General features: G+C 47.1%; 4 protein-coding genes across 13 annotated transcripts in view; 2 read left to right on the forward strand and 2 right to left on the reverse strand.

Annotated features, from left to right (window-relative positions):
* Window positions 1-12: 12 nt before the first annotated feature.
* Window positions 13-8,957, reverse strand: LOC109644943 (type II inositol 3,4-bisphosphate 4-phosphatase-like). Of its 4 annotated transcripts, XM_069518552.1 has the most exons (20): window positions 8,408-8,957; window positions 6,964-7,025; window positions 6,378-6,465; window positions 6,206-6,275; window positions 5,951-6,098; window positions 5,549-5,679; window positions 5,355-5,462; window positions 4,515-4,623; window positions 4,072-4,237; window positions 3,806-4,000; window positions 3,563-3,701; window positions 3,226-3,425; window positions 2,955-3,078; window positions 2,742-2,868; window positions 2,508-2,648; window positions 2,178-2,275; window positions 1,615-1,712; window positions 1,295-1,449; window positions 818-1,059; window positions 13-667 (listed from the first exon to the last, which is right to left on the reverse strand). In XM_069518552.1, the coding sequence occupies exons 1-19, from the start codon at window positions 8,465-8,467 to the stop codon at window positions 819-821; spliced, it is 2,460 nt and encodes an 819-aa protein (XP_069374653.1). In that variant the 5' UTR covers window positions 8,468-8,957; the 3' UTR covers window positions 13-667; window position 818. The 4 variants fall into 4 exon arrangements, with proteins under 4 accessions (XP_069374653.1, XP_069374654.1, XP_069374655.1 ...); XM_069518553.1 differs by lacking the exon at window positions 818-1,059; XM_069518554.1 differs by lacking the exons at window positions 6,964-7,025; window positions 8,408-8,957 and adding an exon at window positions 6,546-6,799.
* Window positions 8,958-9,671: 714 nt separating this feature from the next.
* LOC109644714 (butyrophilin-like protein 2) lies at window positions 9,672-17,713 on the forward strand. 5 transcript variants are annotated; one of them, XM_069518558.1, is made up of 8 exons: window positions 9,672-9,891; window positions 10,016-10,604; window positions 11,754-11,858; window positions 12,485-12,544; window positions 12,646-12,975; window positions 14,201-14,530; window positions 16,173-16,499; window positions 16,576-17,713. In XM_069518558.1, exons 2-8 carry the CDS (start codon window positions 10,445-10,447, stop codon window positions 16,665-16,667), a joined length of 1,404 nt encoding a protein of 467 aa, XP_069374659.1. In that variant the 5' UTR covers window positions 9,672-9,891; window positions 10,016-10,444; the 3' UTR covers window positions 16,668-17,713. The 5 variants fall into 5 exon arrangements, with proteins under 5 accessions (XP_069374659.1, XP_069374657.1, XP_069374658.1 ...); XM_069518556.1 differs by having other exon boundaries at window positions 9,710-9,854; window positions 10,260-10,604; XM_069518560.1 differs by having other exon boundaries at window positions 9,824-9,891; window positions 10,260-10,604.
* Window positions 17,714-17,859: 146 nt separating this feature from the next.
* LOC138406393 (Fc receptor-like protein 5) lies at window positions 17,860-20,618 on the forward strand. Its single transcript, XM_069518561.1, has 6 exons — window positions 17,860-17,952; window positions 18,189-18,230; window positions 19,286-19,570; window positions 19,646-19,885; window positions 19,966-20,106; window positions 20,292-20,618. The coding sequence occupies exons 1-6, from the start codon at window positions 17,904-17,906 to the stop codon at window positions 20,381-20,383; spliced, it is 849 nt and encodes a 282-aa protein (XP_069374662.1). The 5' UTR covers window positions 17,860-17,903; the 3' UTR covers window positions 20,384-20,618.
* Window positions 20,619-21,432: 814 nt separating this feature from the next.
* The window catches only part of dlg4b (discs, large homolog 4b (Drosophila)), a 19,673-nt gene continuing 14,234 nt past the window's right edge, over window positions 21,433-26,871 (reverse strand). For 2 of the 3 annotated variants that reach the window (XM_069518866.1, XM_069518867.1), the window contains 15 exons: window positions 26,683-26,807; window positions 26,412-26,581; window positions 25,771-25,907; window positions 25,545-25,695; window positions 25,190-25,458; window positions 24,742-24,844; window positions 24,564-24,660; window positions 24,285-24,461; window positions 24,173-24,210; window positions 23,838-23,885; window positions 23,622-23,723; window positions 23,368-23,540; window positions 23,039-23,148; window positions 22,849-22,940; window positions 21,433-22,751 (listed from right to left, as the gene is read on the reverse strand). In XM_069518866.1, coding sequence (XP_069374967.1) covers window positions 22,645-22,751; window positions 22,849-22,940; window positions 23,039-23,148; window positions 23,368-23,540; window positions 23,622-23,723; window positions 23,838-23,885; window positions 24,173-24,210; window positions 24,285-24,461; window positions 24,564-24,660; window positions 24,742-24,844; window positions 25,190-25,458; window positions 25,545-25,695; window positions 25,771-25,907; window positions 26,412-26,581; window positions 26,683-26,807 — 1,899 coding nt within the window. In that variant the 3' untranslated portion in view covers window positions 21,433-22,644. Of the gene's footprint in view, window positions 22,752-22,848; window positions 22,941-23,038; window positions 23,161-23,367; window positions 23,541-23,621; window positions 23,724-23,837; window positions 23,886-24,172; window positions 24,211-24,284; window positions 24,462-24,563; window positions 24,661-24,741; window positions 24,845-25,189; window positions 25,459-25,544; window positions 25,696-25,770; window positions 25,908-26,411; window positions 26,582-26,682; window positions 26,808-26,871 lie in introns of all 3 variants that reach the window. The other variant, XM_069518865.1, reaches the window with a different exon arrangement.

Consider the following 26,871-nt stretch of genomic DNA (forward strand, 5'->3'; position numbering starts at 1 on the left):
ACATAAACACGCTGCTCTTCAAACAGTTTATTCATGAAAGAATTATTGAATGACGATGACATTAAATTAAAATTACTAACACAATATAATGACACTAAAGAAATATACAGAAAATATTCATCATTTCTGACATTCTTTCTATTATATCATCATTTGTCTCAAATATATCAAGAAAGAAAGAAAATTCAAGGAATACATTTTCATTTTTCTTGGCCCGAACCATTTCTGATGAATCAATGACTCTGAAAATACTTAATGTGAACAACGCATCATATTTTATAAACCTTGTTTTAAATCTCTCACTTTGCTCGATAACGTCTCTGACTAGATTTATTTAATGCGTGTTTGCAGCTTTTACGTGGATTAAATCAAGGTTTGTCCACAGATAAAGTTTAAACATTTAAATAAAATATGACACTTTCATGTTTATTAAATGAACATGACACACTGCTTTTGGCTCATTCAAATAAAATGTACGTTCATAAAAACACAGAACTGACTTTACACAGTAAAAGCCTTGTACAGGAAGTCGATGTGTCAGGGGGCGGAGCTGTAGCTGCCATCAGGAGGTCGGTACAGTTTGGGGAAAGTGAGGAGCTGAACGCTGCTGAAGGCGAACTTCCTGCTGCCGACGTTCTTCAGCACGTTCTCCATCCTGCAGCCGTCCCTACACACACACACACACACACACACAGACAGGAACATCTTTGACAAACTTTTATTTAACGTCTACTTTTTTTGGTCTGGTCCATGTCCCATCTGCTAACATGGAGCATTTATGACCTATACTGCAGCCAGACACCAGGGGGCGGCCAACCTTATTGACAGTCTCTGGACAACAGTAGAACGAGACTGAGGATGAGCCACAAGACGAGGAGATGAGAGCTGACCAGGAGAAACGCCACCGGGTACATGTGACGTCTCGGGGCCTCGGGGGCCAAACTGAGCGGGGGCCAGGGGCCCCCCTGACCAGAGGGACGCTCCCCTGGATCTGAGCCAGAGACGGTGAACCCTGACTGGGCATAACAGCCGAGCATCTGTCCCCAGGACAGACGAGACCTGGAGGACGAGCAGGGAGCGAGTGCATGTGTGAAGGAAAGAGAGAAAGAGAGGAAGTAAAAAAGAAAAAAGAGTTTACTGAAACTAAATCTGAACAAGTTTTACAACTTACAGAAGAGAAAGGAAACTGAACAAGAGAAGAAGAGAAGGAAAGACAAAGGAAAAAGAACTGGAGAAAGGGAAGGAGACGAGGAGGTGGAGGATGTTGTGAAAACACACACACACACACACACACCTCCTCATGCAGTCCAGTGCAGTGTTGAAGTGTTGCTGACTGAGTGTGTGTCGCTGTCTCAGTAACACACATTGTTCCAGAGTCACTGACATCGCCGTGCGGTCTTTGGCGCTTTTACAACTCGTCAGACGAACGCCGTTCACCGTACGACACACCTGCACAGACACACACGATTATTAATAAAGATGGTGGACTCGTCTCCACATCCTGTACTGCAGCCAGCCACCAGGGGGCAATGCAGATCCTTTGGCTTCTCTTTTAGCAGCCGTCTTGTCGTCCATCTTAATTTATGTTTCAGATTTGTCCTGCCGGATTCTCACCGTAGCAGCGATCCACAGAACCTCCACGTTCTTCCTCTTCCTGGTGTCGATGCTTCGGTCCAGAGACGACAACAAGTCGGACAGAGACTCTACACCAGCTGAGAGAGCGAGAGAGAGAGAGAGAGAGAGAGACATCTGACAGTCACAGGAGTCCAGTCTGACAAAATATGATTATTAATGAAAAGGTTAATAAACCGATCAGGAGAAAACCGGCAGTACACTGGAGTACAGAGCAAATGTGTTTGTGAGTCAGAGTCCAATCCCCAAAGACACAAATCTGTGACTTCTCCTTAGTGAGTAAGGACCGAAGGTCAGTAGGACTCTGTGATTCTCCCCCGAGGAAATAAACAATCCTCAAGAGATTCGTCCTCCAGGGACCAACACCACAGACGTGGTACTGGGTTCGGCTGCTGGACCGTCACAGACCCACAGACAGAGGACCTGCTTTTAAAGGGTTCATAGTTGAGTCGATTGTGTGGGGGGGGGCATGACCATGAACGGAGTCCTGACGAATGGTGATAACTACGTGTGTGGGCGGAGCTGAACACAACAGACCGTCGTACCCATGTGAGGCAGCTGCTCCTTCAGTGTGTCACAGTAAAGTCTCACACGCTCACAGTTCTGCTGATTCACTGTGTCCTGCAGCGAGCTGTCACCAAACCTGACCACACACAGACACACACAGATACACACACACACACACACACACAGACACACACACACACAGATACACACACACACACAGACACACGCACACGCACAGACACACACACACACACAGATACACACACACACACAAAAACAATCAAATCACTTAAACAAAACTTTTAACAAAGAGCATTTTGTTTCAGGAATTGTGTGTGTGTGTGTGTGTGTGTGTGTGTGTGTGTCACCTCTCAGCCAGACTCTGCTGCTGGTTGATCCCGATGTTAAACAGAACGGGATGAACTCGTATCAAACTTCCCTCTTTTAGTTCCTGAGGCAACAAACTGAACATCTCTGGGGTCACCGGCACCTCGACGACAAAACTGCCCCTGGTTGAAGGACACGCCCCCTGTTAGCTGTGTGTGTGTGTGTGTGTGTGTGTGTGTGTGTGTGTGTGTGTGTCTGTGTGTGTGTCCTCCCACCATGTCCCGCTGAGTGTTGGTAGCAGGTCGTCAGGTTGCTCTGTGTTGGCCTCAGTGACAGTGAACGCCACTTGGCTCAGATCAGACACACCCACTTCCATATCCTCCAGCATCCCCAGCTCATCACCTGACGCACACACACAGGTACAGCAGGTTAGTGTGTGTGTGTGTGTGTGTGTGTGTGTGTGTGTGTGTGTGTGTGTGTGTGTGTACCATAGGTGCTGAGCAGACTTTCAAACTGAGCCAGGATTCCCACAGAGTGGAGCTGCTTCAGAACGTCTGGATGTTCCAGAGCGACGTTCAGCTTCAGTGTGAAACCGCACACGAGCGCAGCGAGCTGAGAGAGCGAGGGAGAGAGAGACACCTGTCAATCAGACATGTTAACAACTTCCTGTCGGAGGAACCTTCATACGTGAATCTTTAATAACACTTTAATCTTCTCCGTGTTTTCATCCTCGAAGGTAAAACTTCCCGCCGCTCTCACCGCCTGGCTGAAGACAGCGTGGCGCCTCTGGACGATCTGTGGAGGTCCCTGGTTTACAGTCGGGGCCGCAGCACCCTGCAGGACAACAAAGGTCATGGCCGCTCGCGCCTTCGCCACGGCCTCACGCACACAGTCCCTGAGAGTGACCACGAGAGGGAGCAGCTGCTCCTGCCAGGAGGACGCAGTAGAGGAGGAGGAGGCTGGAGGAGGAAGACACCTTCATCACTTCATGAACATTTGAACGTAAGTTGTTTGTAAATCCGCAGGAGCGGCCTGTGTCAGCAGGGGGCGCTGTGGCTCAGTGTTAACGTCTGCTGATGATGTGTTAGCGTCTCACCGCTGTTGTGAGCGTTTGTCGGGGACTCCTGCTGCTCTGCTGACGTCCCCTCCAGAGGGCGCTGCTCCCGCCCCAGCAGCCGGTCGACCATGGCGATGATGCAGTTCAGGCTCATGGCGACGTTGGCCCACGTCCTGTCCTACAGACACACACACACACACACACACACACACACACATGTAACAACCACAACAAGTTCAATCTGACTAAAGTGAGATGAAGTTTAACAAACACACAACTTGCCCACTCCTCCTCGTCGTACGCCGCGTCGACCTGTTGACCAAAGGAAGACGGTCCCTCCTGATTGGCTGAGTCTTCACAGAGCAGCCCGTTGCTGTGGACATGGCTGCTGCTGCAGTTGGCCGTGACCTGGTTGTGAATCGCCAGCAGAGCGATTTTCACCAGCTCGTCTTTGAGAGCGTGGACAAACTGCTCCGTCTGAACGGAGATGAAGATGAGGTTAAACTTGCCAACAACTCGCCCACTTCCTGTTCCCTGAGTTTCTTCACCTGTCCACGAAGGCCGTCCAGCACCTGCTGCAGACGAGCGGCGTTCAGCTCCAGAGAGACGGCGAGCAGCTCCTCAGCGAAGCCGAAGACGAGAGGCTGCAGCTGGGCCACGCTGGTCAGCAGCTCCCTGGCTCTGGAGCTCTCGTCCTGAGAGTACGACACGGAGCTGGAGAGAGAAGTCGAGGCTTCACGCTCCTGAAGAGTACCCAAGTACTTTTACTCAAGTACTTTAAGTAAAATGTAGTATGTTTTTACTTCATAAGTCTTCTGAGAATTATTGCACCTGACGGCTTCAGTAAAATATTCAAATAAATGAAAATAATATGAACAGCTGCTGAATCTGCAGAGCGACGTCATCATCCAGAGAGATGACCGAGATTAACCGACAGAACAATGTGAAACCATGGAGGAGGAGGAGGGACAGAAGACACTGAAGACGCTACCTGTCCCTGTACTTTGTGTGTCTGCTGAGCAGTTTTTTCAGTCCGCCATGTTTGAAGGTCTGGTGGTGATGAGCCGGAGCGCCGAACGTTATGACATCATACCAAACACCTGGAGACAGACAGACCGGGGGAGGGGTTTAACATACGCATGTGACACCTGAAGACACCTAGTGGTGAAGTTACATATTACAACCAACTGAACCCTGAAGACACATGAACTCCAGATATGTCGTCCTGACATGTTGTGTAGACATGTTGTGTGGACATGTTGTGTAGACATGTTGTGTAGACATGTTGTGTAGACATGTTGTGTAGACATGTTGTGTAGACATGTTGTGTAGACATGTTGTGTGGTCATGTTGTGTGGACATGTTGTGTAGACATGTTGTGTAGACATGTTGTGTAGACATGTTGTGTGGACATGTTGTGTAGACATGTTGTGTGGACATGTTGTGTAGACATATTGTGAAGACATGTTGTGTAGACATGTTGTGAAGACATGTTGTGTAGACATGTTGTGAAGACATGTTGTGTAGACATGTTGTTGTGGACATGTTGTGTAGACATGTTGTGTAGACATGTTGTGTAGACATGTTGTGTAGACATATTGTGAAGACATGTTGTGTAGACATGTTGTGAAGACATGTTGTTGTGGACCTCAGAGACACGTCCACTTGCTCACTGAGAAGGTTCCAGATGTTTTCTCTCATGTCTCACTCAGAGACTCTGACTCTGACATTTATTCTCACAAAGAGAACCTGCAGAACATGTGAGGAACACGTGAGGAGGAACACGTGAGGAGGAACACGTGAGGAGGAACACGTCAGTGGATGCTGGTACCTGGGCTGCTGGGGTTGGTGACCTCCATCCTCTGTGAGTGCAGATTGGTCGGAACAAACTGAAGGTGACGGTCTGATTTCCTGTTGCTCGACTTGAAGCAGGTCGCCGCTGTGGCAGAGAAGAAGAATTTCATTAACGCTAAATAAGAGACGTTTGACAGTATTATTGAAAACCATGTGACCCTGTGACCTCACCTGAGAGTTTGTCGAGCTCGGCCAGCGTCTCCTGGTAACAGCCAATCAGGCAGTGACAGTGGTCGATGACATCATGGCGGAGTCCGTCCCAGTGGGGCGACAGGTCACCGAGCTCCTTCACTTCCTGGATTCTGAGATAGAAAGGAAGTGAGGTCGACTCTTTCCTTCACACTTCCTGGTTCCAGAAGTCACGGAAACCTTGACCATCGGTTAGTCGAGGAGATTATTTGGACTTTCTGAACGCAGTAAATAAAGATGGACGACATCCTATCTGCCAATGCATCTTGATCGCCCCCTGGTGGCTGGCTGCGGGTGAGTGAGTCAAAGGAAGTTCTAAATACAGTCTCTTTCTCAATAAAAGCCTGTGTCAACACACACACACACACACACACACACACATACCTGAGTGTGTGTTCATGTATGAGCGCACTCAGCAGCTGTTTGGGTAAAGAGAAGGAGAGCGGCGTCTCTGACATCTGCTCCCTGACGAGCAGCCATCGCTGATCCTCCGTCAGAAACCTGTACACCTTACACACCTGAGCACACAGCACTGCACACACACACACACACACACACACACACACACACACACACAGTATGTATAGAAAAGACCAGGCGGCAGAGAACTGTTAGAATCACTGTCTGCTTGTGTCTCACCAGCTCTCATCACTGGACTGTTTTCTTTGGCGTGGACAGAACTGTGGAGACTCTCACACACAGCAGGACACTGGAGGAAGAGGAGGAGGGAGGAAGATGGAGAGAAAACACTCATCACTTCTTTCAGAGCCACGTGAAACAACAGTATGTCTCTCCCTCTCTCCTCCTCTACCTTGTGTTCAGGAGGTGTTTTATCGTCGCTCTCTCCCTCCATCTGCAGGCGAGACAGCTTCACCTCCTCGTTCACTCCGTCCAATGTCCTGAGGAAGACAGAGAGCCTTCAATGTTTGGAACAATAAAGACGAGTGTTGAGGATTATTTTGAAAAACCTGGAACGTACCTGGTCACATGTCTGTACTGACACACCCACTTTCTCTCTCTCTCTCTCTCTCTCTCTCTCTCTCTTTCTTTCTCTTACTCTGTCTGTTTCACGCTCTCTGTCTCTCTCTCCCTTTCTCTCTCTATCTGTCTGTCTCTCTCTCTCTCTCTCTATCTGCCTCTCTCTCTATTTGTCTGTCTCTCTCGCTCTCTCTCTCTATCTGCCTCTCTCTCTATTTGTCTGTCTCTCTCGCTCTCTCTCTCTTATAGAAACAGGAAGACGTTGAGTTTTTCTATTCAATGGGGAGCTGCCCTCCCCCATCTCACTTCCTGTTGTGGCTTCAGGTTTCCCAGCAGCGTCCAATCAGGTGGTGATGGTGTGAACCTGGTGAAGTGAAGGTTAACTGTCTCTAATGATGGAGGGATGAAGGGAGGATTACCTGACGTGAGGCTCCTTCGACCTGAACAAGTCTCTGATGGAGGTGAAACTCAGAAAACTCCTCTGAAACACAATAGAAAGAGGAAAGAAGTTTCATATTCAACTGTGACGTCTTTTTAAACAATAATTGAAACTGAAAGTATTTATACTCACTTATACTTCAGTGATTATACCATCAGAAAATCTTTAACTTCAAGAAGTACATGTTGTCATGAATCACATGATCAAATCAAATGTCTGGTGGGTTTTGGGTTATGATATTTTTAATGTATATTAAAGGTTCAGTGTGTAGAATTTAGTGACATCTAGTGGTGAAGTGTCATGTTGCAGCTGAACACCCCTCCCCTCCCCCTCTCCTTCCAAACATGAAGAACCTGTGGCAGCTTCAGTCGTCATAAAAACTCAAAAGGTTTTAGTTTGTTCAGTCTGGACTAATGTAAACAACATGGCGGCCTCCGTAGAGAGGGTCCCCTCCGTGTAAATATAAAGTGTTTAAATATAAAGTATTTAAATATAAAGTATTTGAATATAAAGTATTTGAATATAAAGTATTTAAATATAAAGTATTTCAATATAAAGGGTCTTTTCTGGGGTAAAGAAAACTACAGTTCATATAATTTAGATGAAATGAACGAGTGAAAACATGATGAGGATTATTCTACATTACATTTCTGACAGTAGTTCCCTTTCACACTGGAGCTTTAATGAAGCGTACACACAGAAATACACCAGATCTCCTTTAGGTGTCAATCTCAACTTGAGTTAAGTTTTCATTCTTGACTTTTAAAACTTGTTGGTTCTGAACGTGTCCGATCTTTAACCTGAGGTCGTGAACATCACGGTCACACATTCACACAGTAACCTCATTCAAACCAGTTGCTATGACAATAATCCAAAGCTCAGGATTAACTCCAGATCTCTCACACACACACACGTTTGTGTTTTCTGTTTACTTCCTGTTGTTTGTGTTTAAACTGTAAAATGTCAAACCTCAGTGGAATGTTTCTGACGTTAGAGTTTAAAAAACGAATCACTGATCATGTGACGTGTCGTCATCAGCTGTTAACTGTCGTTGATGTTGTGAAATGTTGTGAAATCTGCGACACGACGTTATAATGTGATGTAAACGTGTTGACATATCAACACTGGTCTGATCTTCACCAGAACATGTTTATATGTCTGATTCAGTTTATTGTCTTCATCAGGTTCAAATCTGAATACTGGTCTCCATGGAAACACGTCACTGATGAAGACAAAGAACAAGAGAAACAAACAAACAAACAAACAGGATGTTGAGACGATGTAGAAAAAGTGTTTCCACATTTCCTCCATCACATGAGGTTTGGGAAATCACACACACACACACAGAAACACACACAGAAACACACAAACAGACTGAGACTCCACAAAATATTAAATGTGTGTGTGTGTGTGCATTCCCCTACCTGTCCAGCAGGGGAGCTGCTGTCTCCTGGTGGACAGAAACACTCTGTGCAGGAAATCATCGCCCTCAGTTTACTTCCAGTTCCTGTTGTTTCTCATTTCTCTGTCGTCTCCTCTGCTGCTCGTCCCTCTGCTCCCTCCTCCCCCTCCTCCTCCTCTTTGTCCTGGCCGACAGGATAAAAAAACGCATGGCCTCATGGGAAACATGCAGATTAGTAGAGACACAGTCGAGTTTGGCCGAAACCAAAAGAGAAAAACAAAAATCTATCTAAAAAAATCACTCAATTCTCTTTGGTTCAGTCCTCGATTTACCTGTGTGTGTGTGTGTGTGAGTGAGAGAGTGTGTGTGTGTGTATGTGTGTGAGTGAGAGAGTGTGTGTGTGAGAGAGAGAGAGAGTGTGTGTGTGTGTGTGTGTGTGTGTGTGTGTGTGTGTGAGTGAGAGAGTGTGTGTGTGAGAGAGAGAGAGAGTGTGTGTGTGTGTGTGTGTGTGTGTGAGTGAGAGAGAGAGTGTGTGTGTGTGTGTGAGTGTGTGAGTGAGAGAGTGTGTGTGTGAGAGAGAGAGAGAGTGTGTGTGTGTGTGTGTGTGTGTGTGTGAGTGAGAGAGAGAGTGTGTGTGTGTGTGTGAGTGTGTGTGTGTGTGTGTGTGTGTGTGTGAGTGTGTGTGTGTGTGTGAGTGAGAGAGAGAGTGTGTGTGTGTGTGTGTGTGAGTGAGAGAGTGTGTGTGTGTGAGTGAGAGAGAGAGAGTGTGTCTGCAGAATTGTGTATATAAGAGGATTAGTGCAAAGGATATGAACATGTGTAATACCAGAGGTGGTAGCAGTAACTTTGATCCTGCTGTGATGGTAGAGACGGTTGTCACCACGCAAACACACACGCTACAAGCACACTCATCCGGTCCCTGCAAAACACGCACACACACACACACACACATGTAATGGTAGCAGGTGTGTTATAAACGTGTGTTGTCATCAGGTAGCCTGCACACTTTCTTTAAACATCCTTTATTGTGCTTTATTATTCATATATTTTATTATTTCTACATGTTATCATTCATATACTGTATTATTTATTTACGTGGTCTATAAACACTCGTCTTCATCCACAGTCGTGTTTTTAAACCATAAGTATATGGACACAGATGTGTCTATCTCTGATTGGTTGGAGAACAAGTGGGCGAGTTAGTCTGTCTTCACTCTCTCTCTCTCTCGCCTGAGCAGGTGTGGCTGATCGGGAGGACACAGGAAGCAATAGACTTTCAAAATAAAACAGAAGCTGTGCTGTAAATAAAATGTTTGTGAAGTTTGAACAATTACTTATTGATGAAATGCTTTTATTGTGAAGTTAAGAAATGCAGACTTCCTGTTGAAAGTGAAAGAATTCACAAGTCATCAAGGTAAAAATGTACCTGGAGATGGAAACGTTGAACGTGATCGTGATCGTCCTGCTCGGTAAGAAAATACATCAATGTGAGGAGGAGGCGAACAGGTGAGGTGGAGGTGAAGAGGGAGGAGGTGAACAGGTGAAGAGGGAGGTGAACAGGTGAGGTGGAGGTGAACAAGTGAAGAGGGAGGTGAACAGGTGAGATGGAAGTGAAGAGGGAGGTGAACAGGTGAGGTGGAGGTGAAGAGGGAGGAGGTGAACAGGTGAGGTGGAGGTGAAGAGGGAGGAGGTGAACAGGTGAAGAGGGAGGTGAACAGGTGAGGTGGAGGTGAACAAGTGAAGAGGGAGGTGAACAGGTGAGGTGGAGGTGAAGAGGGAGGAGGTGAACAGGTGAGGATGGAGGAGGTAAGGGGGAGGAGGAACAAATTCCTGGAGATTGGTGGATGATCTCTTGTGTCTGTTTGTGTCCTCAGTTTCCCAGCATGCCTTGTGTGTGGAGGTGTATGAGGGGGCGGAGTCTGTCTTGCTGCCCTGCTACAGTGACGTCCCTAATGTGACTGGAGTCGTGTGGAGGAGGAACATAACCATCGTTCACGGTCAAACGCACGAGGGCGAAGACCGGCTGCGACAGGACCAGCGATACGTCAACCGAACATCGATGAGGGAGGACGCTCTGTGGAGCAAAAACTTCAGCCTCATTCTGACCAAACCCTCCGTTAACGACAGCGACAACTACACCTGCACTGCCAGATACCTTGGACAGGACCTGAACCAAACAGTCATTCAACTGATGGTCAGAGGAGTAGATGCTCCTACAGGTCAGAGATCACAGGAGTAGATACTCCTACAGGTCAGAGATCAGAGGAGTAGATGCTCCTACAGGTCAGAGATCACAGGAGTAGATACTCCTACAGGTCAGAGATCACAGGAGTAGATACTCCTACAGGTCAGAGATCAGAGGAGTAGATGCTCCTACAGGTCAGAGATCACAGGAGTAGATACTCCTACAGGTCAGAGATCAGAGGAGTAGATACGGGTCAGAGATCAGAGGAGTAGATACTCCTACAGGTCAGAGATCAGAGGAGTAGATACTCCTACAGGTCAGAGATCAGAGGAGTAGATGCTCCTACAGGTCAGAGATCAGAGGAGTAGATACTCCTACAGGTCAGAGATCAGAGGAGTAGATACAGGTCAGAGATCAGAGGAGTAGATGCTCCTACAGGTCAGAGATCAGAGGAGTAGATACAGGTCAGAGATCAGAGGAGTAGATGCTCCTACAGGTCAGAGATCAGAGGAGTAGATGCTCCTACAGGTCAGAGGTCAGAGGAGTAGATACAGGTCAGAGATCAGAGGAGTAGATGCTCCTACAGGTCAGAGATCAGAGGAGTAGATGCTCCTACAGGTCAGAGATCAGAGGAGTAGATGCTCCTACAGGTCAGAGGTCAGAGGAGTAGATGCTCCTACAGGTCAGAGATCAGAGGAGTAGATGCTCCTACAGGTCAGAGATCAGAGGAGTAGATGCTCCTACAGGTCAGAGATCAGAGGAGTAGATACTCCTACAGGTCAGAGATCAGAGGAGTAGATGCTCCTACAGGTCAGAGATCAGAGGAGTAGATACTCCTACAGGTCAGAGGAGTAGATGCTCCTACAGGTCAGAGATCAGAGGAGTAGATACTCCTACAGGTCAGAGGTCAGAGGAGTAGATACTCCTACAGGTCAGAGGTCAGAGGAGTAGATACAGGTCAGAGATCAGAGGAGTAGATGCTCCTACAGGTCAGAGGAGTAGATGCTCCTACAGGTCAGAGGTCAAAGGAGTAGATGCTCCTACAGGTCAGAGGAGTAGATGCTCCTACAGGTCAGAGGTCAAAGGAGTAGATGCTCCTACAGGTCAGAGGTCAGAGATCAGAGTAAATGTGTAATTTGTTTTCATTGTACTTTGTTCTAAATTTTAATTGTTGTTGTTGTAGAATCATTGTCAGTTCGGGACAAAGTTCTAATTGTCTTCGGTCTGGTTGTTGCCATCATCATCATCATCATCATCATTTATTGTGTAAAGAGAAGAAAGATAGAAGGTATGTAGTGTGTGTGTGTGTGTGTGTGTGTGTGTGTGTGTGTGTGTTGTGATATCATCTGGTGGATTCAGATGGTTCACAACAGTTGACACAACACAGGTCATGAGAACAGTTGTTATGGCACCTGATGGGGGGGGGGGGGGGGCAGTCAGGAGAGGAAGGAAGTTGTTGGCCAGTCCCTCACTTGGGGTGAAACATGAGAAGCTTCGTGGTCATACTTCCTGTCAGTTACGCTCAGCATGATAGTTAGGTGTAAGGAAAAAGAAGGAACCTCCTGTAGTCTGCGTTCATCTGGACCTGGTCCTGCAGGGGAGGTTGCTCAGGTCCAATGGGGTCAAGGTAAAACTCTTCAGCTGCTGGTTGAGATCAGTCAGGGCAGAGTAAGGTTACTGATAAGAGATCAGCTCCAGAGGTAGGGGTTAGGTTTCTCCTCATGTCGGTTCTTGGATTTAGTGTTTAGATCCAGGATGGTTTCAGGCTCCTGCTGCTCAGCAGGAGTTCCCCTTGTTGGATGGTTGAGGTGTCAGGGGATCACTGGTAGTAATGTGACACACTGATGTGACATACAAGTCAGTCTTGAAGTGTAATTGTTTTTTTCCTTGTGTGATGGTGAACATGTCTTTTAGGTCGACAAGCGTCACACAACCAGGTGAACCTGGAGGTGTTTGAGCCACCGTCCTCTTCAGGTCCCGTCTCCTCATTAATACACAAGACTTAAAACATTGAACTGATGAAAAATGTGCTGCTGCAGATACTGATCTGTAAGTCCAGTTTTTTTAACTCTCAGTGGAACAGGTGGAGGTGGAATCAGGGGCGGAGTCTGTCCAGCTGCGCTTCATAGCTGCTGACCTTCCTGAGGACTCATTCTTGAAATGGTGGCTTGATGAACCTGAAAAACCGAAAAAGGTCCATGTTTTTGGTAACAAGCCTGAGGAGTCTGAAGAACAGCACCTGGATTACAGAGGCCGAACACAGATGAATGAAGACGCACTGAGAACCGGTGACCTCAGTCTGACCCTGAGACGCCCCAGAGTCAGTGACAGCAACACCTACAGCTGCACCGTCAGCAGGGACGGACAAGTCCTGAGGACAAAACAAGTGGAGCTACAGGTCAAAGGTCAGTGCTGCAGACACAGTGAGACGGGCCTTCTGGACTGAACATGTGTTTTAAACACTGTGTGGAACTGCTACTCCAAATCAGTTTGTATCACCTTCTAATCAGATTTAAGTCTGCAAAGAAATTAATTTTTTTAAATAAGATCCAAACATTTAAATGTTGAAATACAATTGAATTCAGGACTCGTTCACTCCTGGTTTGTTTCAGAGCTTCAGACTCGTCAGTTCAGTCTGAAGCTGAACTTCAGCTGTGAACGGTTCCTCAGACCAGAAGAGGAGTTCTGGGTCTGGATCCAACTGAACCTGGTTCTGTTGGTTCACAGTTAAAACACTTAGTTGGGCCAATCACAGGAAGTAGAGACACTTTAAACCATAGAAGAAGAAGAGGAAGAAGAAGCCGCTGCAGTCTGCACCTCCACCGATAAAATGTTTGAACCACAAGGACGTTTATGTGGAGCATTTGAACCAGTGTAGAGTACTGTAGTACTGTGGAGTACTGTAGTACTGTGGAGTACTGTAGCACTGTAGTACTGTGGAGTACTGTAGTACTGTGGAGTACTGCGCCTGGAGGTAGTGATGCTGCTAGTAATACCATCATGATGTTACCATAGCAACCAGATGAAGCTTCATTCATCTTTAAAAAAGAAAGACTACTACCCAATCACAGTCAAGTATAGGTAGACTCCGCCCACGTAGGTGATGACAGCAGGACGTACGTTTGTCAGACTAACTTCTTTAGTTTCTAAATGACAAAGTGAAACTAAAACGAATGGATCAGATGAAACATGAACAAACATGAAGCTTCAGACTTATCTCTATAGATGTGTCTCTTTGTGAACGCTCTGACCAAACACATCACATGTCGACTCCCTCGCAACACAACACACAACTAATCCAGACTGATCACATGACTGTGTGTGACCAGAGCAGCTGAAGAGACCTGCACCGATACTTCACAGATGGTCAACCTCCATTTCTCTCACTTCCACGTTGGAATGCCACATCATCAGTTTACCTTTGTCATCGCCACAGCAACAAATACACAAAACTAATCTGCACAACACAAATGGAAGTCTGAACAAATTCTAAAATTCATTTCCATTTGTTTTGATTGAAACAAACATTTTTAAATTCACCGGAGCACTTGGTAGCTCTGATCATCTCCAACACCTGGGTTTGTTTTCTAGATCTCCGCCCCCTCTCACCCTGTTTTGTTATCCTCTCAGTCCCAAAGGTGGAGGTGGAATCAGGGGCGGAGTCTGTCCAGCTGCGCTTCATAGCTCCTGACCTTCCTGAGGACTCAATCTTGAAATGGTGGCTTGATGAACCTGAAAAATCGAAAAAGGTCCATGTTTTTGGTAACAAGCCTGAGGAGTCTGAAGAACAGCACCTGGATTACAGAGGCCGAACACAGATGAATGAAGACGCACTGAGAACCGGTGACCTCAGTCTGACCCTGAGACGCCCCAGAGTCAGTGACAGCAACACCTACAGCTGCACCGTCAGCAGGGACGGACAAGTCCTGAGGACAAAACAAGTGGAGCTACAGGTCAAAGGTCAGTGCTGCAGACACAGTGAGACGGGCCTTCTGGACTGAACATGTGTTTTAAACACTGTGTGGAACTGCTACTCCAAATCAGTTTGTATCACCTTCTAATCAGATTTAAGTCTGCAAAGAAATTCATTTTTTTAAATAAGATCCAAACATTTAAATGTTGAAATACAATTAAATTCAGGACTCGTTCACTCCTGGTTTGTTTCAGAGCTTCAGACTCGTCAGTTCAGTCTGAAGCTGAACTTCAGCTGTGAATGGTTCCTCAGACCAGAAGAGGAGTTCTGGGACTGGATCCAACTGAACCTGGTTCTGTTGGTTCACAGTTAAAACACTTAGTTGGGCCAATCACAGGAAGTAGAGACACTTTAAACCATAGAAGAAGAAGAAGAAGAAGCCGCTGCAGTCTGCACCTCCACCGATAAAATGTTTGAACCACAAGGACGTTTATGTGGAGCATTTGAACCAGTGTAGAGTACTGTAGTACTGTAGTACTGTAGTACTGTGGAGTACTGTAGTACTGTGGACTACTGTAGCACTGTAGTACTGTGGAGTACTGTAGTACTGTGGAGTACTGTAGCACTGTAGTACTGTGGAGTACTGTAGTACTGTAGTACTGTGGAGTACTGTAGTACTGTGGAGTACTGTAGCACTGTAGTACTGTGGAGTACTGTAGTACTGTGGAGTACTGTAGTACTGTGGACTACTGTAGCACTGTAGTACTGTGGAGTACTGTAGTACTGTGGAGTACTGTAGCACTGTAGTACTGTGGAGTACTGTAGTACTGGAGTACTGTGGAGTACTGTAGTACTGTGGAGTACTGTAGCACTGTAGTACTGTGGAGTACTGTAGTACTGTGGAGTACTGTAGTACTGTGGACTACTGTAGCACTGTAGTACTGTGGAGTACTGTAGTACTGTGGAGTACTGTAGCACTGTAGTACTGTGGAGTACTGTAGCACTGTAGTACTGTGGAGTACTGCGCCTGGAGGTAGTGATGCTGCTAGTAATACCATCATGATGTTACCATAGCAACCAGATGAAGCTTCATTCATCTTTAAAAAAGAAAGACTACTACCCAATCACAGTCAAGTATAGGTAGACTCCGCCCACGTAGGTGATGACAGCAGGACGTACGTTTGTCAGACTAACTTCTTTAGTTTCTAAATGACAAAGTGAAACTAAAACGAATGGATCAGATGAAACATGAACAAACATGAAGCTTCAGACTTATCTCTATAGATGTGTCTCTTTGTGAACGCTCTGACCAAACACATCACATGTCGACTCCCTCGCAACACAACACACAACTAATCCAGACTGATCACATGACTGTGTGTGACCAGAGCAGCTGAAGAGACCTGCACCGATACTTCACAGATGGTCAACCTCCATTTCTCTCACTTCCACGTTGGAATGCCACATCATCAGTTTACCTTTGTCATCGCCACAGCAACAAATACACAAAACTAATCCGCACAACACAAATGGAAGTCTGAACAAATTCTAAAATTCATTTCCATTTGTTTTGATGGAAACAAACATTTTTAAATTCACCGGAGCACTTGGTAGCTCTGATCATCTCCAACACCTGGGTTTGTTTTCTAGATCTCCGCCCCCTCTCACCCTGTTTTGTTATCCTCTCAGTCCCAAAGGTGGAGGTGGAATCAGGGGCGGAGTCTGTCCTGCTGCGCTTCATAGCTCCTGACCTTCCTGAGGACTCATTCTTGAAATGGTGGCTTGATGAACCTGAAAAAAAGGTCCATGTTTTTGGTAACAAGCCTGAGGAGTCTGAAGAACAGCACCCGGATTACAGAGGCCGAACACAGATGAATGAAGACGCACTGAGAACCGGTGACCTCAGTCTGACCCTGAGACGCCCCAGAGTCAGTGACAGCAACACCTACAGCTGCAGAGTGTTCAGAGACAAAGGCCAATTCCTGAGAGAGAAATTACTGGAGCTTGAGGTCAAAGGTCAGAGTTTGTCTCTTGTTGTTTGTTTCTGTTGGTCTCATTGTCTCTGTCTCATTGTCCTCTGTCTCCTCTGCAGAGGGAATCCAGGGCGAAGATGAGACGATCAACAACAGAAGAAGCAGTTTCACTGATCCAACTCCTTTAATGGTGGATCACTCCCATCATTGAATTTGATCTGCCAGTCCAGAGCTGTAGGACCCAGATCTGTTACCACTGCTGAACTCTTATCGATATCTGTGGTTGTTGTTGTGACCTTGTTGTGCCGTTGTCATGAATAATATTATTACATCACTGTTGTTCTGGTCATAACTTTATATTCATACGTTGCTGAATGTTAGGAACAAATTAATGCTGAGAGTTAGAAAGGTGTGACAACGAGTCTCCTCCACTGACCAGGAGTGTTCGGATGGAGATGTTGGTGGACGTGGGCCAGGGGCTCACAGTCCCATCACATGTCTACTTTGTAGAATCGACAGAACCCTGCGAGGATAATGTTGATGAACGAGAGGAAGAGGCTGACATATGCAAACATGGAATTTGAGGCAGAGCAACGAGGCTGGAAAGCAACAGTTTGCTCTGTGGAGGTTTTGGAAAGATCCCAACTGGTCCCAAGATGTTAGAGACCCACACCCAGGTCTGATCGACCTGTGGTGGGCCAGCCTAAGAGGAGGCTGAAACACCTGATGACGCGAAGTCCACAACTGAGGACAACATCTGCTGGTGGTCACTAACATCCGATAACATCAACTGGTGGTCTGCATTAATAAGAACGTGTTCTCCATCTTGTCCAGATCAGACATCATAACACAGAGGTAATGATGTCTGATCTGCTGAGCCGCCACATGTTTTCAGTACTTTAGTACTATAATAGTACTTTAATAGTACTTTAATAGTGCTGCCATACAAGCCAGGAGCCAGTCAGATTTACCTTTCGCGTACCCTCAAGTTCAGCCTGTTTTGTTGATCATGAAACACTTGATGACACTGAGGTGCACAGCTGAAGTTATGTCCCTAACATCCGCTGGTCACCGCTAACACCTGCTAACACCTGCTAACACCTGCTGGTAACCTAAATTGTGCAGAAGACTGACAAATGTACAGACATTCACCATCTTGTCCTATATTAAAGAAAATGTGACAAGTAATAAAGACGTGACAGAGAATGATGAGTGAGAAATGAATAAGGAACGAGTAATTAAATGCCTGTTCAACCAGTTCTGAGTGTCATGTCGTCACATCTGGGAATCAAACCATGGTCACTATCACATAGCTGACAATGATCTGACATAGAAGGTGAAGACACTGGTGAACCAGTGAGCTGCTCACGTGTCAACATATTTTTGGACACAAGGTTGGTGACGTGTTGAGGTTGTTAACGGGGAAGTGAAGCTGCGACTCAGACCGATGCTCAGTCGTCCTCCAGAAGACATGAAGGCTGTGTCTCTGCTGCTGGGTGAGTCCAACACACACTGCATTCATCCGTCCATCACGTCATCCATCAGCTGTTTTTGTTCTTTCTTGTTATTTATGAGTCTGAGTGGACATGTCCCCTCACCTGCCTCTAGGTGGCAGCAGTCCACAGGTGATCAGAGGACACAGCATCTTTCTATTACTGTACCAGGACATATGCTGATAACATCATGTTTCACCACCATGGTGTGCAACGTTTTCACTGACCTCTTGTTGCAGGTGTGTCTGTGCTGCTGCTGTCTGGACTGACAGTTACTGCAGGTGAGCTACCTGTAACTAAACTACCTGTAACTAAACTACCTGTAACTAAAGCTACCTGTAACTAAACTACCTGTAACTAAACTACCTGTAACTAAAGCTACCTGTAACTAAACTACCTGTAACTAAAGCTACCTGTAACTAAAGCTACCTGTAAGTAAACTACCTGTAACTAAACTACCTGTAACTAAAGCTACCTGTAACTAAAGCTACCTGTAACTAAACTACCTGTAACTAAAGCTACCTGTAACTAAAGCTACCTGTAACTAAAGCTACCTGTAACTAAAGCTACCTGTAACTAAACTACCTGTAACTAAAGCTACCTGTAACTAAAGCTACCTGTAAGTAAACTACCTGTAACTAAAGCTACCTGTAAGTAAAGCTACCTGTAACTATACTACCTGTAACTAAACTACCTGTAACTAAACTACCTGTAAGTAAAGCTACCTGTAACTAAACTACCTGTAACTAAACTACCTGTAAGTAAACTACCTGTAACTAAACTACCTGTAACTAAAGCTACCTGTAAGTAAAGCTACCTGTAACTATACTACCTGTAACTAAACTACCTGTAACTAAACTACCTGTAAGTAAACTACCTGTAACTAAACTACCTGTAAGTAAACTACCTGTAACTAAACTACCTGTAACTAAAGCTACCTGTAAGTAAAGCTACCTGTAACTATACTACCTGTAACTAAACTACCTGTAACTAAACTACCTGTAAGTAAACTACCTGTAACTAAACTACCTGTAACTAAACTACCTGTAACTAAACTACCTGTAACTATACTACCTGTAAGTAAACTACCTGTAACTAAACTACCTGTAACTAAACTACATGTAACTAAACTACCTGTAAGTAAACTACCTGTAACTAAACTACCTGTAACTAAACTACCTGTAACTAAACTACCTGTAACTAAACTACCTGTAAGTAAACTACCTGTAACTAAACTACCTGTAACTAAACTACATGTAACTAAACTACCTGTAAGTAAAACTACCTGTAACTAACTGTTACTAATATGGTTACTAAATGTAACTGTCTCCTTCAGTCTCTCTGAGTGTCAGTCCAAACCTTCAGCAGTTCTTTAGTAAAGACTCAGTGTCTCTGAGTTGTGTTGAAGAAGGACAGACAGGTGGACAGACACAAGGACAGACAGGGGGGCATAAAGTGAAGAGGACAGCAAGAGGACAGACTGGAGGATGTGGACAGGACTTTTGGACAATGGATGGTTCGTCCTGCAGCATCTCAGATTTGTCGTCTTCAGACTCTGGAGTTTATTGGTGTGAAACCAGCGATGGACAAAAGAGTCAACAGGTCAACATCAGTGTCCAAGGTACAGTCCTCAAAGAGCGTCCAAAGACGAACTGTTTGTTTGTTTGTTTACCTGTGGGTGTGTCCTTCTCTTCAGATGATCAAGTTATTCTGCAGATCCCTGCACTTCCTGTGTGTACAGGAAGTGATGTCACACTGTGCTGTAGAAACAGAAGCTGGGACTGTGAAGCAGCGTATTTCTTCAGGGACGAGTCTCACCTCTTGTCCGAAAAAAAGGTTGAGTGGATCTTCAGAGACGTGAGACAGACGGACGAAGGGAACTACAGGTGTTCTATTGATCTGTACCATTCTCCTCACAGCTGGCTCAGGGTCGCAGGTCTGTGACATCACTTCCTGTTTTCACTTTACACACATACCAGCTGTAAATAAACAAAACCAGGTGTGGTCTCTCCACAGCTCCTCCCCCTCCTCCCTCTCCTCCCCCTCCTCCCCCTCCTCACCCCTCTGTGTTCAGACTCTTCTGCCTCCTAGTGGTTGTCTGTCTGTTCTGCATCTGCTCCGTCATCATGATGTCGATGTGCTGCAGCAGGATGACGGGTACACACACACACACAGTAACACACATACACACACACAGTAACACACATACACACAGTAACACACACACACACAGTAACACACATACACACAGTAACACACACAGTAACACACACACACACAGTAACACACATACACACAGTAACACACACACATTAACACTGAACTTGTTAAATCGTCCACAGGAAACAAATCCGCCGTTTCCATGGAGATGACCCCGTGTGTTGAAGAGTATGATTACATCACTGATGATGTCATCACTCACCATGACGTCTGAGTGCGTCGCTATGGAGCTAATATGATCATCAGCAGCTTCTTTGTGGTCCACTGGACACTCAGCCCTCCTGAGGTACGGAGTGGTACTGCAAGACAAGCCAGGCCAAGGCTAGCAGCTTAGCATGCTAACTTCAGTGGATGTGTGGTGTTCAACCAATAGAACCTGAGTCAGTTTGAACACGTGACGCTTCGGCTGCTTCCAACAATAAAACATACGAACATTTGAAAACGTTAAACAGGTTTCATTCTGATGTTTTATTATCTTCTCACAGACACAAGTTCTCACCCTCTCATCCCTCACCCTCTCTTCTCTCACCCTCTCATCCCTCAACCCCTCATCTCTCACCCTCTCATCTCTCACTCTTACCCCCTCATCTCTCACCCTCTCACTCTCACCCCCTCATCTCTCACCCTCTCATCTCTCACTCTCACCCTCTCATCTCTCACTCTTACCCCCTCATCTCTCACCCTCTCATCTCTCACTCTTACCCCCTCATCTCTCACCCTCTCATCTCTCACTCTCACCCCCTCATCTCTCACCCTCTCATCTCTCACCCCCTCATCTCTCACTCTTACCCCCTCATCTCTCACCCTCTCACTCTCACCCCCTCATCTCTCACCCTCTCATCTCTCACTCTCACCCTCTCATCTCTCACTCTCACCCTCTCATCTCTCACCCCCTCATCTCTCACCCTCTCATCTCTCACTCTTACCCCCTCATCTCTCACTCTCACCCCCTCATCTCTCACCCTCTCATCTCTCACTCTCACCCCCTCATCTCTCACCCCCTCATCTCTCACCCTCTCATCTCTCACTCTCACCCCCTCATCTCTCACCCTCTCATCTCTCACTCTTACCCCCTCATCTCTCACTCTCACCCCCTCATCTCTCACCCTCTCATCTCTCACTCTCACCCCCTCATCTCTCACCCTCTCACTCTCACCCCCTCATCTCTCACCCTCTCATCTCTCACTCTCACCCCCTCATCTCTCACCCTCTCATCTCTCACTCTCACCCCCTCTTCTCTCACCCTCTCATCACATATCTCAGTTTAATTTCTTATAATAATTTATTGTCATTATACAACAAGTGTGTGTGTGTGTGTTAGTGTGAGTGTATGTTTATGTGTGTGTGTATGTGTGTCTGTGTGTGTTAGTGTGTATGTATATACTGTATGTGTGTGTGTGTGTGTATGTATATATGTGTGTGTGGGTGTGTTAGTGTGTATGTATATATGTGTGTGTGATGACATTACATCATCAATAATTATGATCATTATATTAATTATTAGAATTAGTCACATGACCCTGATCTTTGGATCCATCCTCAGTCCCAGTTGCCATGGTCACAGGACTCCCAAAGCAGTGTGGGTAATAGAGGCCAATGTGAGGGACACAGGAGTGGGCAGGGTGACAGGTGACCATGCCACGCCCCCCCCACCATGCCCAGGTAAGCTTTGGCTGCACCCCCAGCTTGTCCTTCCATTCTTGTCCTGTTCAGCAGTGAATCATGGGTAGTGTAGTCCACAGTTATGGCAGCATTCTTCAGCTAGGACTTTTGGGTAATGTAGTCCAATGTGCTGTCGATATTTGTAGACGTCACTGCAGCTGGGAACATGGGAAATGTAGTCCTCGGCCTTAAAAAAGTGTTTGATCTACTTCCTGTCCGCACTTTCCACTGCAACAGAGGGGGTGATGGGTGTGTGGTGGGGGAGGACTGTGGGTGTTGTAGTCCAGTGGTTGTTTGATAAGCCCTGAATAGACTGTGTGTTTGAGCCCCATGGTTTTATGTACAGTCACACAAGTCTTTATGTACACAACACAAACACACACACGCACACACACACACACACACACGCTCACCATGTTCACATCACATGAATCAATCAATCGATCAATAAATAGATAAATAAATGAATAGTATAATATAAATACTTCAATACCAACTGAACTCTAATGTGTCTGATTCATTATTTACTGATAATACACGAGTCCATCACTCGTCTGCATCTTCTCCTCACACACACACACACACACACACACACACACACACACACACGTAGAGAGACAGACGGTACGTCCTCTCTCCCTCGGTTGCCACGGCGGCAGCAGTCACCCAATCAGCTCCCCTGTCATCCTCCCGTGACTGTAAGTAACTAAAATGGTGAAAAGACCAAAGTCTGCTCTCCATCAGGCCACGCCTCTGAGGAGGAGGTGCTGTGGGAGGCCTGGCGGGGAGCCGTTTCCATGGTGAAGGTGCCAATCAGAGTCTGTCGCGGGCAGGGACCCAGATGTAGGGGCCGCTCTGCTCCTCAATGACGGCTTTGACCAGGTGGTAGACCTCCTCGAAGCTGTCGCCGTGCACAATGGCTGCGTGCACACACACACACACACACACACACACACACTGAGGCTCACGGTTTTTTTTCATTGAATGAATGAATTTAAAAGTAAAATGTTTTTTTACCTGTGAAACACTCGAGGAAGTCTTGCTCCAGCTTCACGGCTCGTTCCAAAGCTTTCCTCGCCTGATCCTCCGACAGACGCTTGTTCAGATCCCTGCACACACACACACACACACACACACACACATCATCCTCGGTTATACAGGTGTAAGCTGGCATGGCAGTAACGGTGTCGTGACCTCACAGACTCACAGGATGTTCTCCAGGGACCGCGGTCGGATGAAGATGGCGACGGGGTGGAGCTGAGCCGCCTGAAGCCTCCTCACGGCGTTGGCTGACACGTCAAGGATGCAGTGTTTGCCCTGGTGAACACACTCGTTAAAACATCACCACACGTCACTATAGCAACCAAAACATCCCAATATCCCAACAGTGATCGTCACCGTGACAACCAGTCATAGTATGTTTATAATAATGTTTTATGAAACTGCAGAAACCTTGATATCCCAGAATCACCACACAGGCAACGTCGTCAGCGTCGCGTTTTTACAAATATCGCCATAGTAACCAGCCTGTCTCACCTGCTCGGCCACCTGTCTCACGCTCTGCACCGATGTCCCGTACAGGTGGTTATTGTACTGCCCCGCCTCGATGAAGCGATGTGATTGGATGTCCCGCTCCATCTGTTCCCGTGACGACACAAAGTGGTAGTCCCGCCCGTCGACCTCGTAGTCCCTCCGAGGGCGAGTTGTGTCTACAGAGGGAGAGAGTCACACAACTGACTTCCTGTCCGTCGCCTGATGTTTCCTGTCAACACCTGAGGAGGGAAACTTACGAGGGACACATGAGCCGAACTTGTCCGGGAACTCGGACAACAGGTCGTCGTTGACTCTGTCTTTGGTCGGCCCCAGGATGATGACGGGACGAGCGTAGTCCACTAAAGACACAGAGAGAGAGGAAAATTACTTTCACCTGCTCTTTATTGTCATCACAACAGAACAACTGTCAACCGCATTAGAAAGTAAGGTCAAAGGTTACGAGTCACACTGACCCTCAATCTGAGTGATGAGCTCGTAGCTGTGAACGAACCCTTCTCTACCTGTAGGGAGAAAAAGACGACAGAAGTTGGCCGGAGATGACTGTGAATTTAAATGTGTACAGAGGAATCAAGGAAATGTAATTAAATTAAACAATTGAAGCAAAATTTAACTTTTACAGAGAAATTAAACATTTGCAAAGGTTTTCAATATATACAGAGGAATTGAAAATGTGCAGGAATATTAAATATTGAATATTAAAGTTAAAAAAATTGCAGAAAATGTGCATGGAAAATGAATAGCGTCAGGGTGAGGTCAGAGGTTAAGGTGGGGTCAGGGGTCAGCTCACCTTTACTCTTCATCCTCGACCACTCCTTCCTCTCGACCCTGAAACAAAAACACATGTTGAGACTCCAGGAGTGACGTCACAACCAGCACCAATCAGACATCAGCGTCTTCACCTGTGTTTGGACGGGACGTATCCCAGCTCCTCCAGCTCCCCCTGCTGGCTCACTCTTCTCGCCTGCCACCACTCGTCATCTGCGCTGTCCATCACGTGAAGAACCTCGCCAAAGTTAAAGTCCAGAGCCTGTGATAGGACGCCACAGTCCCACTGCTTGTCGTAGTCAAACAAGGCCCTGAAACAGCGACGTGTACACAGATGACGGCGAGACATCACATGACCTCTAACTCTAACAGGAAGTATGAATGTGAGCTTCCTGTGACCCGGGACACGTTACCTGATGTAGAAGCTGCGGTTGGCTCTCAGACTCCCAGACGAGCTGTTCATCATCTGCTCCCTCAGGTCATGGATCTTTGCCTCAAAGCGACTGTACTCTGCAGGACACGACATCACCATGGTAACCAAAACGTCCAAGTCACAGCGTCACACAGATCAGTGACTTTTAGTGAACTCACCCTCTGGTCTGTACTGTGCTACTATGGTAACCGTTTGTCCTGCGTTCTTCAGAGCGGCCGCCGCCTGCTCATGTGTCGCATACCTCAGGTCCACGCCGTTCACCTGGACACACACAGACCGTCACCAGAAGATGGCGACGACAGATAATTAAGACACTCAAATGTCCTGAGGTCAAAGACATGATGGGGGATTCAGAGCGAGCACAGTTCAGAGAGAACCGCTGCCACGGTGCTCATTGTCTATGTGCTGCCCCCTGGTTTCTGAGAACCTGTTCTGGAGATCCCGTCTGAGGACCTGGTCTGTGTACTCACACTGAGGACCTGAGGACCTGGTCTGTGTACTCACACTGAGGACCTGGTCTGTGTACTCACACTGAGGACCTGAGGACCTGGTCTGTGTACTCACACTGAGGATCTGAGGATCTGAGGACCTGGTCTGTGTACTCACACTGAGGATCTGGTCTCCTTTCCGGAGCTCTCCACTCAGGTCTGCTGGTCCTCCTGCGAGGATGAAGGAGATGAAGATTCCCTCTCCATCCTCTCCACCAACGATGTTGAAGCCTAGACCAGTGGAGCCACGCTGCACACAAACTCTGCGAGGCTCCCGCGAGTAGTCATCCTCTCCCATCATGCCCCGGGGGATGGGTGAGTATCGTCGAGGCGACGGAGGAGGGAGGGCTTGTGGGTAATCACACATGTAGTCTGGCTCCATATAGGCTGCAAAGACAGAGAACTGATCAGGACCTGGTCGTCACTGCTCCTGGTGCTCAACACGTTCCACCATGTGTGACAGATGCACGTACAGCTGGTCAGGTCGGGGGGGCTGTAGCGATCGGACGGGTGGATGTACTGCGAGGTGGGAGTGGCCACCTTTAGGTAGACTACCTCCCCCGTGTTCTTCAGGGCCGACACGGCGTCTTCATGCAGGACGTCCTCCAGAGACATGTGGTTCACCTGTCGGGGTCAGAGGTCAGAGGTCAGAAGTCAGGTTACCTCCCTGTCCATCTTGTATCATGTGACTTTACGCACAGCCAGGATTTTGTCCCCGATCTGTAGCCGTCCATCGCGGTGTGCAGCCCCGCCCTCGATGATCTTGGTGACGTAGATGCTGTTGTCTCCAGGAACGTGTTGGTTCCCAGCACCACCTGCGATACTGAAGCCGAGACCTGTACCACACAGAACCGGGACGTTTGAAACCAGAACCACTGGAGGTAGAGTCCCTCAAAGAAGCACACATGTTCTGAAATGTGGTTCTGAAAGAAGCGTTATAAAACAAACACACCGAATCTCCACCAGAGGGCGACAGAGCAACAAAAATACACTGTTATATAACAACCAAACTCCTCCTCACCTCTCTTTCTCCTCCTCCTCCTCACCTTTCTTCCTCACCTCCTCCTCTCCTCCTCCTCATCTCTCTTCCTGCTCACCTCCTCCTCACCTCCTCATCTCTCTTCCTGCTCCTCTCCTCCTCCTCACCTCTCTTCCTCACCTCCTCATCTCTCTTCCTCCTCCTCTCCTACTCCTCATCTCTCTTCCTGCTCACCTCCTCCTCACTCTTCCTGCTCCTCTCCTCCTCCTCACCTCTCTTCCTCACCTCCTCATCTCTCTTCCTCCTCCTCACCTCCTCCTCACCTCTCCTCCTCACCTCCTCTCTTCCTCTCATAGTTTACCTTTCGGTCCTTTCATCAGTTTGATCTGTGTGATGTGTTCACTTGGTGGGCGTCGCCGTAAGACATACAGCCTGACAACAGGCCCCGCCTCCTTCAGGGCCTCCACGGCAATGGAGTGAGTGACCTCACGCACGTCAACATCATTAACGAATACGATGCTGTCGTTTACCCTGGAGGGAGAGAGAGAGTCAGAGTGTGTGTGTGTGTGTGTGTGTGTGTGTGTGTGTGTGTGTGTGTGTGTGTGTGTGCGTGTGTGTGTGCGTGTGTGTACCTGAGGCGTCCGTCCTGGGCGGCGGCTCCTCCAGGGATGATCTTGGTGATGAAGATTGACGGGTCGTCCCCGATGTGAGGATTATCGGTTCCTCCTGCGATACTGAAGCCGAGACCAGAGTTCCCCTGAACACAGAGAACCGACCTGTCAGAGCAGAACCTCCCAACCACAAAGGTTCTAACATTCTAC

Source organism: Paralichthys olivaceus, chromosome 22, assembly GCF_024713975.1.
Source record: "Paralichthys olivaceus isolate ysfri-2021 chromosome 22, ASM2471397v2, whole genome shotgun sequence".
Classification (NCBI taxonomy): domain Eukaryota; kingdom Metazoa; phylum Chordata; class Actinopteri; order Pleuronectiformes; family Paralichthyidae; genus Paralichthys; species Paralichthys olivaceus.

Excerpts from the sequence above, each read along its gene's own strand:
- LOC109644943 (XM_069518552.1), bottom strand. The coding sequence starts at position 8,467 with ATGATTTCCTGCACAGAGTGTTTCTGTCCACCAGGAGACAGCAGCTCC. Across the intron at positions 5,463-5,548 it reads CGAGCTCGACAAACTCTCAG|CGGCGACCTGCTTCAAGTCG; the intron begins GTGAGGTCACAG and ends TCTCTGCCACAG. Across the intron at positions 2,276-2,507 it reads CAGCAGAGTCTGGCTGAGAG|GTTTGGTGACAGCTCGCTGC; the intron begins GTGACACACACA and ends GTGTGTGGTCAG.
- LOC109644714 (XM_069518556.1), top strand. The coding sequence starts at position 9,806 with ATGTACCTGGAGATGGAAACGTTGAACGTGATCGTGATCGTCCTGCTC. Across the intron at positions 11,859-12,484 it reads AAAGAGAAGAAAGATAGAAG|GTCGACAAGCGTCACACAAC; the intron begins GTATGTAGTGTG and ends CATGTCTTTTAG. Across the intron at positions 12,545-12,645 it reads TGAGCCACCGTCCTCTTCAG|TGGAACAGGTGGAGGTGGAA; the intron begins GTCCCGTCTCCT and ends TTTAACTCTCAG.
- LOC138406393 (XM_069518561.1), top strand. The coding sequence starts at position 17,904 with ATGCTCAGTCGTCCTCCAGAAGACATGAAGGCTGTGTCTCTGCTGCTG. Across the intron at positions 18,231-19,285 it reads TGGACTGACAGTTACTGCAG|TCTCTCTGAGTGTCAGTCCA; the intron begins GTGAGCTACCTG and ends TGTCTCCTTCAG. Across the intron at positions 19,571-19,645 it reads GGTCAACATCAGTGTCCAAG|ATGATCAAGTTATTCTGCAG; the intron begins GTACAGTCCTCA and ends CCTTCTCTTCAG.